Consider the following 12,559-nt stretch of genomic DNA (forward strand, 5'->3'; position numbering starts at 1 on the left):
AAGTACATCTGGGAATACTTTAATGCGATAGTAGAATGTGATAAGCTTAAGGCACCTAATGCTTTCCTCAGCACTTAGCTCATCATTAAAGTTTTTCAGATTAAGGACAAATGCCCAGGGATCACGAAAGTTAAGAACTTCCCGCCATCATAAATTTATATCTATGCGAAAATGTAAAATGCATGAAACTGCCTCAAGTACGAAATAAGATGTTGAAGAGATCATCCGTCTCTTTCGAATTAAAAGTCTGCACACTTATATCTTCTAGCTTGGCTTGCACCGACCCTTAGTGAAATAATCCTTTGGCTTTCGATAATGATGCCTAACCAATCAAATTTCAATCATACATCATATGAATTATTCCTCATCGTGCTCATGCGCAAACTGTAATTAAGGAAAGCTGAACTCCCCGGGATATTCTAACTGAGCGTGTGGTTCGTCAATTCGAGGGAAACCATCCTCCACGCTACCCAGGAAATCCAATGATGGTGGGTTGTCACCAAGCTGTCCAATCCAATCGGCAGGACATTCTGCAACCCCATTTGTGCTATCATTCGGGGCAAACTGATGCAATTCAGTTTCAAAATACTGTTCGATTGCAGTCTCCGGCTCCAGCTCTGCTTGACTATCAATCCCAGGATTGCTACTTCGATGGTGCAGCATAACGTCGGAGAATCCCGGAGGTTCTCTCACCATACCACTTCTTGGTTGGACCGGTTCTCCACATGGTATTGTTGTCAATCTCATATGAGCATCGGTTGATTGCGGTGCATTTTGTTGTGTTTGATGTATCGGATCCTTTATGTCAATAGGAAACGGGGGCTTCGTAGGCTGCCTGACAGAGGTTGTGAATGGTGTCTCAGTGCCAACTCCGCTGTCCGTGAATGATCTAGCAGGTGTTTTCTGATCACTTGAATTTGGACTGGAGTCTCCCCGACTTACAATGTCACTCTGTCGGCGGCCCCTCGTTTCCGTATCCGCGAACGCGCGAGTGCAGCACTTGTCAAAAATCACCTCGGTAGCTTGGTGGATAATCTCATGCAAGTCTTGCCCGCCGCTCGGACGAAGCTGATCCGACATCCCAGCTTCCTCCAGCGCTTGTACCAACATAGCAGGTGCATTCAAAAGTACTTCTCTCCTCAACAAAGATACATCTTCAGAGAGGGAGATATTCAAGTACGGGGACGGGGGACGCGGGTGTCCAGGGAACAATATATCCCATACCCCAAACCATTGGTTCTCTTTCGTAGACCCTTTTGCTTTCTTCGAAAGCTTTTTAGAGATATTAGGCAAAATTCCCTGAAGGTCAAGCTTTCTGCTAGGAGGGGCAAGCTCGCAAAGGAAGGTGTTTGCACTAGGCGTGTGTTCGTCGAGACGCTGTTGGTCAGGAAAAACTGCTAAGGAGACTCTGCAGTAGAAGTAAAGCATATGTCTCCTGTTGAGATGCTGCTTCACATCCGAAATTCTCAACAACTTTCTCCCTATGCATGGTGCATGCTTCCTTGGGTCCAGCATCCAGAAAGGGCAGGCGAATGATCTTGGCGCAAGTGGTTCCTCTGCTGTTGTTTTTCTTCGTTTCGGAGGTCTATCTCCACCAGATCCCGGATCATGATCTTCACCTTTTCCTCGTTCTGTAGTAAGTCTTCCCACAAAAGAGTTTGTAGGTTGCTCGGACAATGAGGAAGGTGCCGTGGCAGGATAGCCGTCACCGTTCGTAGAAGCCTGACCTCCAGCAACGGACCTGAGCTTCGGAGCAAGCCGAGAGATCATTATTTGACAAACAACAGTATCTAAAACCGCGCCCAACGGGCCATCATTGTCCCAAACGTCTGAGTCATCAGAGGATTGAGATAAAAGAAACCAATTGGAATCAAATGATGATTCGGAGAGCTCTGCCGGGCTTAAAGAGGACAAATCTTCCTGGCGCCGATGGTTTGTAGGTGCAGTATACATCGACAGCTCATTGCGTTCCACGAAGCCCGTCGAGGACCGTATTGAATCCTGCTTGCTTCCACTTCCTTTGCGTGTAAACGAGGCGGCATCAAGGGAACAAAAGCCGCGAATCAAGTCCGGCGAACAGCGAGCCTGCAAGGACGACACCTCGATGCTATTGCCTATATTGAAGATAGTTTAGCGACTGTTCTTGGCATGAGAAGTTGAGATAATACCGACCTTGACTGTTACACTGTTCCACAAAGTGCCGACTAGACAAAATTCTCTTCACAAAGTGAGAAGCACCTTCATTGTTGAAGTCTCGGGTTTGTGGTGAGGTGCAATGACAAGCTTGCTGAGGGGTCTGAGTTTTATGCCACATGTAAAATCCATCCTCTTGTTTGATCAGCGACAGATTTGTCGTAGATGAAATCCGTGGCTCAACTTCTGTCTGCGTGTCGATTGAGGTCTTCTGCCATATTCGTAGCACTGCTTCGGCGGGCACTTCAACGCCATGATATCCAGCTGGTCGACGCAATATAGGACAACCTGGCACAACGATAAATCCCTCTGGGAAGAATGTTCTCAGTTGAAGTACATGTAACGGATTCTCTGATGTGGCGGAAGCCGTCGCGGTTATGTCGAAACAGATATAGTGCTGATCCTTTGGTGAGGAAAGCGCTTCAAATAGTGCGCCTGACACATCAAACCTTGAAACGGGACCGGAGATCACAGGAACACGCGTGAAGCCAGTACCAGAATGATCTGCAACGGGGCTGAGTGCAGCCCGCAACCAAACAACTTGCTCGACACATTCGGCAATCGCATAGGCGGGTCCTGAAACCCCCACAATCAGGTCAGATCGCTCGGCGCAGGCTGCCAATTGTGTTTTGTCGGGCAGACAGACTTTGAGAGGCTTAGCGAAAATATCTTATATTCTGAAACATACTTACTGGCAAATGTTCCAGTGATTTCCCCAGTGCTTGCGGTTCGCAACAAGCTGAGAATTTGATACCAGGTTGAAGGCCATGTCTGCCTCATGTATTGCTCAATGGGAAGTGCTTGAGAGTTGGCACCGCAACATGCCATAACAATAGAACCGAATGATTCTGCAATGGAGGACTGGCCATGAGTATCCCCTGGCGATCGATGTTCGAAAGATGGCCAATCTTTCAACCTCAATACAACCTTATGAGCAGGAGGTGGATCTAGTTTGCTGGTGCTCCCTGTGGGTATGTTACAAAGAACTCTGTGGCGGATTTCAGACCTCGGGCCAACATTGTTAGGCATACCATGATCCTCCTGGAGACGGAAATCGTTTTTTAGACCCTGAACAAGCCTGTTGAAGGAAACACTTCCGAAAATGATGCTGCCGTAGCTAGGTGGCTCAAGCTTGGTCAAGCTTTCGTCACTGTCGTCCCCATCATCCATAAACCAATCCGCATCGTCTGAGATGCCACAGTTGCGAGTCTGCCCCCATAAGAGCTGCATCTTTTCTGCCGTAGACATCTCGTGCCCCTTGACACTCTCGCTCTCTCCGGGAGGCTCGATGCGCGAATCATCATTTCCGAAAAGCTGGTCAGCGATTCTTCTGTCACGGGGTCAGTTGACTCGATAATCTCGATAGTCGGCATCACTCTGTTAGAGGACTTACCCTCCATATTTGTGAAAGAACCACATCACTCTCAAATTCGCTTCATCGGAGGATTCCGGGCCTATTTTAACTGCGAAGGCTCTCAGAAGTTCGAGAAGTCTTTCTGACAGAGTTTTCCAACTCTCCGGATCGTCGAACTTGTCCCGAATGCTCTGGCATGCCTCAGAGATACACCGTTCCTCCAGTGACGAATCCAATGCGCCAGCTGATGAATACGTGTGTTGGATATCTCTGCCAACCTTAGCGTGCTCGAGGTCGACTTCTTTTTTCTGTGGACTACACTGCTGTAGCTGGTATTCCTGAAGAACATCTGGTCCGAATAAAACAGAGAGCCAAGCCGAATCCTCACATATAGCGTCCAGAGGGTTCAAGGCATATGTGTCATCATGGTTCAATTCTGATAACGAATTAAGGGGCCTGAAAGGAGACACCGGGGTGTTTCTTACGTTGCTCTGCACACACGTAACTTCGGGGGTATGTCTTACGCTGCTGGGCGCGCAGGCGATGCCGGAGGCGAAGTCGTTCTGTAGTTCTTCTCTCTCGAGGTTCTCCGTACGCTTCGACTCAGAGGCTTCCAGGTAAACTGATGTTGGGGGTCTAGAGTCCGGGAAAATGATTTGCCAAACACAAAACCACTGTTCCGGCTTGGTGAGGCCTCTTATAGACCTCTTAGATAGCAGCCTTCTTTGTGTATGAGATATTCCTTCCAGATTCAAAGATATCGGGCACACAAAGCCAACTTTGTGGGTGAGGTGTTCGCGTTGTTCGATTTCCGAGGAAAATATTGTTGAACATCGACCGCAATAGAATGGCGGAGTGTGTTTTCGGTATAAATGCTGCTTGACGTCGGCGATCCGAGATAATTTGTATTTGCAGCAGTCGCCATATTTGTTTGGATCATGTTTCAGGAAGGGACAGGCAAATGACCGACGTGGTCGCTTCTGCCATGAAGGTTCATCTTCACTCCAAATATTGCCATCATCGTCATCATCGTCATCTTCGTCATCATCGTCATCGTCGTCATCATCGTCATGCCTTCGAAGCCTCCGACGCTTCCGACTTTGAGGGTCCTTGTCACTCCGATTAGCCACAGCATCGCCATACAATCGTCGCCTTCCCGTTCCACTGCGCGTCACACTTCGAATGCGGTTCCCAACGTGAACAACGAGACTTTCCGAATAAGGCATCATGTCAGACAAGGTAAACAAATGCCCGGACCAGCAGAGATATGGACAAAATGATGCGACGCAAAAGTCAATAATGGCAGCCGCCAAGGCTTCGATCTGAAGTCGTTGCTGTTGCCCAGTCAAACAAAGCTTTCAAGATGATGATCGAAGGAGAATCTTGATGGTTCGAGAAAGAGGGGAACGCTATCAGGCAAGCTAAGCTGCAACGAAAACTGCGACAGCGCTTACATATTAGGCAACAAGCGGCCCAAGGCGTGCATTGTCGCCTCAATTTGCTAGTCCTCCAATGAGCGACTGTATCTGGAACACCCAATCAGTAAAGAAAACACAACTGTGTTTTTCATACCGACTGCGTGCGATTGTGTTCTACGCCATCTCGTGGTCTTCAACCCTCATGTGTGAAGTGGTGTTGTAGACCACCCGTGTTATCAGAAAATCTGTGTTAACTGTGTTAACAGTTTTTCTTTTCGCCAGGTATAAAGAATGTGATTGTAGAGGATGCTGCTAGGGAGACGGTTCTCTGTTGCTTGTATTTCATAGCTTCGCTATCGGCTGATAAAAGAAAATCAATTCTCCAGGCCCACTACGTCGAGCACTTGTGTGTGAAGGTTTTCCGATCTAATCGCAATGTCCTCTCGATCAAACATCTCGGCAGCTACTACTAGCAGCGGCAGGTCAGTCACGCTACCACTGGTGTGGCCTTAAGCTTTCGTTGACTAGGTATTCAAATAGCGGTAGAGACAAGATCAGTACTGTCATGCTCGACAAATATCTCGCCAGCTCTCCGACGGTCATCGAAACCCTTGCCAGCGGTAGCATTACAAAGAACAAGAAATGGGAGGTACAGCGCGAGCTCGAAAGATGGCAAAGGGATTGGGAAATCATGGGAGTTCCAAAGCATGGAAATTAAGATAAGAATTCTTAGACAGGAGTCGAACGATTGGACTGCATGATGTCCACTTCATACTGAGTTACACAGAGGGAACAAGTGACATACTTCGCAACATCTGTAAATTTAGAGATCTCTTCGAATGAGAAATACCTTACTATAACCAGTCTTCAATTATAATTGCAATATCAGCATGCGACGTCAACTTCTGATCATACTTGCACCACGCGTCGCAAGGTTTTAAGTTGCTCGAACTGGCAACTAGAATCAATCAAGCGTTGTCGGGCGCTCAGGTCCCTAGTTCATCTGATTCGCCGACCGTTTGTGGAGAAGATCGGATCGATGATGGCTCGATGACCAGTCCAAGCACTCCCGTCAGGGGCAGACCATCTCCATAGTCCAGTCAAATGCTGGACATGACCCTGAAATGATCTCAGCAATTACATATGCAATGGCATATTCCTCAGAACTTCTTCAAGCTATTTGAGCCAAGTCCGTTGTTATAATCCATCGTTTTCGCATTTCGTGCAGAACCTCAAACGGCCCCAAGAACAAAAGCTCAAGCCACAACCACACCAACCTCGTCCGTGCATCAAAACCCCCTTTGATACTCATCTGTGCCATTGCTTTTTTCTAGATTGAGAATAACGGCATCATAGACATTTCTGCCCCAAACCGGAGCAGAACTCCTAAAAGTGATGTCATCACTCCCGCGTCACTGCCTCCGTCCATCAACCACATTCCTTTACTCAAAAACAACAGCATCTCACCGATTCGAACTCCCAATCACATTTCGAATCTCAGAAACAATCAAGCCGTTCATCTTCACCCCAACCCATCACCACTTCTCCACAACCTCCAAAATGGGCTCCAACTCCTTCGACCAAGACTGGAAAACCGCCGCCCCTTACCTGCCCTCCTCCCAAGCCGAAATCGACGGCAAGCCCTTCGACAAGAAGATCCGCGGCGAGTGCCACTGCGGCCAGGTCTCCTACTGGCTCTCCCGCGACCGCCCGCTCGCCTCCAAGTTCTGCCACTGCCGCGACTGCCAGAAGATGCACGGCGCGCCCTTCCAGTGGGCCGCCATCTTCCACAAGACCGACCTCGCCTTCGACCGCGGCGTCGACGGCCTCGCGTTCTACAACTCGGGCTCCAAGAAGACCAACCACGACCTGCCGTGTAAGGTGTCGTGCGGCCACTGCGGGAGCCGGATCATGGACGAGGGGAGGAATATGGTGTTGCTGTTTCCGGGGCTGTTGCATTTTGACGAGGAGGAGAAGAGGGAGAAGTTTGATGTGCAGTGAGTGTCTTTGCCGTTCCGTTTGATTGAAATTTTGGGCTGGGTGAGGCGATTTGAGATGCGGATGTGCTGACATGGTGTAGGATGCACATCTTTTATAAGCAGAGGGTGGTAGATTTGCCTGATGGCAGACCGAAGTGGGCTGCCTTGGACGAAAAGAGCGAGCTGATGGATGAATTGCTCGATGATGAGAAAAGCGAGAAGATTTCCGTCTCTAAGGCGACTGAGTCCTCAGAATCGGCGAAAAGAAAACGAACAGCTTAATGTAGTAAAGATGCCAACGAACGGCGAAAGCCTAATCTAAATATTTATTTCAATGAGCAACGATGTTTTTCTGCCATCCCGACAGCCAGTGTATTTCTTTAACAGAAGCCCGGCAGGACTTTAGCCGACTGCTGTCCTTAGATATCGCCATGTTGGATCCATCTAGCACATCGTCGAAAAACATAATTCCTTCATGGTCGCGTTGTTTTACTCGTGCGATAAGTAGTCAAAATATATTTTTCAGTCCCTTACTGACTCACTAGGTTTTGGCTCCTCCCGCAGTGAATCAGTTTGATGCTGTTCGCAATTTTTCAAAGTAGTATTGCAGTTATTCACAGCAGATTCTACAACAAACTCTGGCAGCATCTCACGATAAAAGGATCGTCAAGAATCATTTTTCGCTGCAAGTTGACCATTTACGTTCATTCTCGATTACTCCATCTTCGACCATAGCAATGGCATACTCCGAGTCTCAATCCTCGACGACCAAAGGCGCTGCTGCCGCTCAGCTTCCTTTCACCAAGGAGCCGAATACCTGCGGCTTCATTGATTCTCCTACTTCTGCACCGACGTAGGCCGTATCTTGTCACTTGGGGTCCCCGCTACACGTACTAATCGCCTCACAGGATATCCCCAAAAGACCAGGCGTGGACGTGTCCCGGGTCGTGCATATCGTCGAACTCATTCCTAGGCTGCCGCTCCCCTGTACCAACAAAATGCCTCGGGTCGTCCGTGGAGTCCATAGCGGGCGGCTGTAAAGAGGGCGAGCTGTGCTGGTGAGCAGGCAGATGTTGACCATCTGGCGTGGTTCACAATGCTAACGTCCCGAACAGCAAATACCGACCGGATACCGCATGCTACACCTGGCTTTCTACCGATGATGCGTCGACGTTTACCCTCTACGAATGCAGTTCCACAAGCGGCACGGGTAACCTCCTGGCGTCTCCGACGGACCTGTCCGGCCCCATCTTAACCACCATCATCGATTCCACATCCAAGATTCTCACGGGATCTGAGACACCATCAGCAGCAACCGCGAGTCCCCTCCCAACATCGACGCTGGAACCGCAGCAAGAAGCCTCAAAGGGGGCCATAGCAGCCAGCGTCGCGGGCGCCCTCGCGTTCCTCGGCCTCCTTGCAGGCGGGGTCGTGTACTTGTACATATGGAACAAGAAGAAGAAGAAGCGGGAGGGGTTCACGGGGCTTAATCGGAGGGGGAGCATGGCGATCTCGGGGCCGTACATGGTTAGCGGGTTGCCGCCCAAGTTCCCGCCGCCGCCGCCTGCTCCACCGCGTCCCCCGATGAGTCCGGGTGTCTATGATATGGAAGTTTTTGACCAGGGGAGAGGGACTTCATCGATGTATAGTAGAGGAAATCACGTTGAGAGGGGCTCCGAGGGGCTGGTGCCGCCGGCATTGAATGTTCCTGGGAGACCGAGGAGGGATGGGGAGGCTGTTAGTGGCGGGTGGATTTGATGGGGTTACTTGTAAATTCACTCTGTATTGAAAGTGGCAGTCGCGGCATTTAGATGTGTGGTGACTCACGCGCCAGAATTCTCAATCATCCATCCTGAAATTTTGTGGGCTGTCTGGACGATAATTGCTGGTGACGTGTGGTCGAGAATGGGACGAACATCGGCGGTGCGGCGGTTCCGACTCGGCGGGTGGTGATGTGTCAACGGGAGCGCGGGAGGGAAGGTCCTTGAACCGCCGGCGGGGGAGAGCGGGCACTGCTGAAGTCGCAGTGGTCCTCCAAGGGTAGGCCCTGCTCGGTTGCTGCTCCCGGGAGTGGACTGAGGGGGCATTTGATGGATCGTCGCTGCTTTACTTACAGAGTGGTATTGAATGAATTTCATGCAGGATGCATGAGGAGATGGAATAGAAGAGCCAGAATTTCGTTTGGCGGGAGAATGCCCTAGTGAGTTCCGTGATGGCGGGTGACTTTAAGCGCAGGTCTCCCGCCTGATAGCCGGGCTCCCGAAAGCTTAGCGGGTGGTCCCGCGTATCACGGGCCTTACTTTCAGAGGGCATTATCGGACGTTTGAGCGCAGTAGCCGGCGCTGATTGCAAAAACTACTTTCTATGAGAGTGTTTGAGTGCATTTTTCATGAACGTTAAGTCTCGGAAACGGCGGCGCCCAAAAGCAGCGGCCGGCGGGATGCATGCGTGGGATTCTCACAGTGAGACAACACGCTGCGTGGCCAGCATCAGGTGAGTTAATAGCCGCCCTTTTTAAGGCAAAGCCCCTCCTCTCTCGCCCAGCCAACCTTGGAAGGCAGCCGTCCCAGTTGACTGCCTGTCCTCCTCCACGAGTGTCATGCACCATCACCACACACTAGGTAATTACAGCAGCATCTACACCATTTCAAGGGGTGACCCGGCACAGAGGGGCCAGGTCACGGGCTGGTGCCGATGCCGGTGGATAATCGCGATAACCTAAGCCAGTGGGGACGCTTAATCAGATGATCTGATAAGATCCTAAATTTCACCACTCTCCCACCCCCGAATCCTTCAGTAACATTTTCCCTCAACCCCTCGGAGCACCGAGCTGTCCCTCCCGAGGCACCTCACCTCGCCTTTTCTTTCCCACTTGCCGTGAGCTGCCCAGTCTTTGCGTCTGCGTCCCCTTGCAACTCGCTCCAGACATTTCCAACCAACCCCTCCAAAGGCATTTCGCATCATCACCATCGCCCAGCAGCAGCTCGCATATCACAGCAAACCCCCGCCAACGGCCCGAGCGAGACCAGATGCGAAGCTCCCGACCGTGATGCGCGTACCGTGGTCATCGCCGTCCTCGGCGACAGGACGAGGACGAGGACCGGGCCTCAATCTCACCGTCGTCGCCGCGACTGCGCTCCTCTTCGCCACCTCCGTCGCCGCCTCCACCGTGTCCGTCGGCGGCCTCTGCTACGACGCCTGCGTCAACACCATCCGCCAGCCGCACTTCAACGACACCGCCCCGGCCAAGTCGAAGCTCCCGCAATCGTGCAAGAGCCTGCTGCACATCAAGTCGCTGTACCTCTGCACGCACCTGCACTGCGACGCGCCGCACCGGGATGCCGGGCTGAGCACGCAGAACGCGACATGTCAGCAGTACATGAACGTGTCGCTGCCACCGTTGGAGATTATCGGAGGGTACTCGGAGGAGGAGATCAAGGGCCTGAGGAGGCTGACGAAGGAGGAGGGCACGGCGGGGACTGTCTTGAACGAGGTTGTGCTGCCCGCGGAGCCGTTTTACCAGATTTGGTATGATTCTTTGGAATCGGTAGAGTATACCTACAGTCGGCATTATCGATATGGGTATGTGCATCACCTCGAGTCGACGAAGCACCGCTGACAAGATCCCAGATTCTATGTTATTGTCTTTTGGGTTATTGTGTGCGCTTTCGGTCTGGCGACCCGTCTTGTCGGAGCCATCGCCAGCCTCCAGCGCCAGGAATGGGACTCGGAGAAGAAGCCCAACGCGCTGCACTGGGCTGCGCTCTGGCTCAAGCGGTACATCACCATCCCGGCGACCTTTGGCTACCGCTGCTCGCAGAACCTGGGCTGGTGCACGATACCGCCGCGCATCCAGAGCATCACCATCTTCGCTTTCATCGCCGTCAACACGTGGTACTGTTGCTACGGCTATTCCCTCCTCCCGGGGCACATGTAGTAGGTCCATCCCTTCCACCATCTCAGTACTGTACTGACTCAAGAAGCTGGCCGGACATGTCGAAGCAGATCGGCCGCTACGTCGCCGACCGAACCGGCATCATCTCCTTTGCTAACTTTCCCATCATCTGGCTGTTTGGCATGAGGAACAACCTCCTCATGTGGGTGACCGGCTGGGACTTTGGCACGTACAACAACTTTCACCGCTGGGTTGCTCGCGTTGCGACAGTCCAGGCTGTCATCCATACCGCTGCCTACGTTTTGCTCATTCTAAGCGAGGGCGGCTGGACATACTTCCTCTGGTGGTTCACGCAAATGTTCTGGTGGGCCGGCTGGTTTGTGAGTACTCCCAGCATCATCAACTCGTCCATCGCTAACCCCCACAGGCAACCTTCGGCATGGTCTTCCTCCTCGTCGCCTCCGTCTTCTGGATGCGCCGTAAGCAGTACGAGCTCTTCCTCGTCCTCCACATCCTCCTCTCCATACTCACCCTCGTCACCATGCTCGGCCACGTCTCCATCTTCAACCACCAGTTCGACATGCTCTTCTGGATCCCCTTCTACATCTGGGTCGCCGACCGCGTCCTCCGCATGTCCCGCACCCTCGCCTTCAACCTCAGGTTCTGGAACACCTTCGCCCTCGCAACCTACGACGCCACCTCCAACATCGTCCGCCTCAGCATCCCCTACCCCACCTCCTTCTACGAGCCCAAGCCCGGCACCTACTACTACCTCCACGTCCTCTCCGACAAGCGCGCCTGGGAAAGCCACCCCTTCACCATGGCCTGCACCACCCTCAACACCCACCACACCCGCAAGTTCTCCTCCGAGCAGACCCCGCTCCTCGTCGCCTCCGACGATAACCCCGTCGAACCCATGTCCGAGGTCGACCTGCACCCCCGCACCGGCACCCCCTCCATGACCTTCCTCATCCGCCCCTACGACAGTTTCACCGCCCGCCTCCGCGAGGCCGCCGCCGCCCCCTGGCCGCGCCCCGCCCGCCTCCGCGTCTTCGTCGAGGGCCCCTACGGCCACACCCAGCCCTTCTCCCAGTTCGACGACCTGCTCTTCATAGTCGGCGGCAGCGGCGTCGTCGTCCCCCTCGCGCACCTCCAGCACCTCTGCCGCGCCGCCTCCCGCGCCCGCTCCGTCAAGATCGTCTGGGCCGTCCGCGAGCTGAGCTTCGCCGCCGACGTCCTCCGCCAGGACTTCGAGGACGCGCTCGACAGCGGGAAGCTGGCCGTGGATATCTACGTCACGCAGACGAGTCTCGCGACGAACGCCGTGCGGCCCGACGACTGGCCCGAGCACGTCAGGCTGATGTACGGACGCCCGGATGTGAGGGAGGAGGTGCAGGACGCCGCGACCGCGGCTGAGAAGAGCCGGCTCGCGGTTGTGGCGTGCGGGCCAAACGTCATGGCTGACGACGCGCGGAAGAGCGTTGTTGAGATGCTCGGACGCGGGTATTCTAGGATCGAGTACTTCCAGGAGAGCTTCAATTGGTAAGAGAGATGGGAATTAGATGATTAGACGGATAGCCAAGTCTTTTGGATCAGCGATGTTTTTCAGCATAACCCTGGCGTTGGGCGGTTTGGATACGGATACCATGACATTTATACACAATTTTACAACTAGATTATGAAGTATTTCAAGCATTTATCGTCGCAATCCCCCCGAGGC

At 52.5% G+C, this 12,559-nt stretch overlaps 4 protein-coding genes across 4 annotated transcripts; all 4 read left to right on the forward strand.

Annotated features, from left to right (window-relative positions):
* Positions 1-5,530: 5,530 nt before the first annotated feature.
* On the forward strand, positions 5,531-5,683 carry CGCS363_v011311 (uncharacterized protein; the record flags this gene model as incomplete). The annotated part of the gene is made up of 1 exon (XM_036643160.1): positions 5,531-5,683. One exon carries the CDS (start codon positions 5,531-5,533, stop codon positions 5,681-5,683), a length of 153 nt encoding a protein of 50 aa, XP_036492262.1.
* An 842-nt stretch (positions 5,684-6,525) lies between these two features.
* On the forward strand, positions 6,526-7,226 carry CGCS363_v011312 (uncharacterized protein; the record flags this gene model as incomplete). The annotated part of the gene is made up of 2 exons (XM_036643161.1): positions 6,526-6,962; positions 7,046-7,226. The coding sequence occupies 2 exons, from the start codon at positions 6,526-6,528 to the stop codon at positions 7,224-7,226; spliced, it is 618 nt and encodes a 205-aa protein (XP_036492558.1).
* Positions 7,227-7,681: 455 nt separating this feature from the next.
* On the forward strand, positions 7,682-8,702 carry CGCS363_v011313 (uncharacterized protein; the record flags this gene model as incomplete). The annotated part of the gene is made up of 3 exons (XM_036643162.1): positions 7,682-7,797; positions 7,853-8,002; positions 8,060-8,702. 3 exons carry the CDS (start codon positions 7,682-7,684, stop codon positions 8,700-8,702), a joined length of 909 nt encoding a protein of 302 aa, XP_036492559.1.
* A 1,291-nt stretch (positions 8,703-9,993) lies between these two features.
* On the forward strand, positions 9,994-12,385 carry freB-0 (Ferric/cupric reductase transmembrane component B; the record flags this gene model as incomplete). Its single annotated transcript, XM_036643163.1, has 4 exons — positions 9,994-10,526; positions 10,575-10,880; positions 10,928-11,219; positions 11,267-12,385. The coding sequence occupies 4 exons, from the start codon at positions 9,994-9,996 to the stop codon at positions 12,383-12,385; spliced, it is 2,250 nt and encodes a 749-aa protein (XP_036492260.1).
* Positions 12,386-12,559: the final 174 nt, after the last annotated feature.

This window comes from Colletotrichum siamense (genome assembly GCF_013390195.1).
Source record: "Colletotrichum siamense strain Cg363 chromosome Unknown KSG_Cg363_contig07, whole genome shotgun sequence".
Lineage (NCBI taxonomy): Eukaryota > Fungi > Ascomycota > Sordariomycetes > Glomerellales > Glomerellaceae > Colletotrichum > Colletotrichum siamense.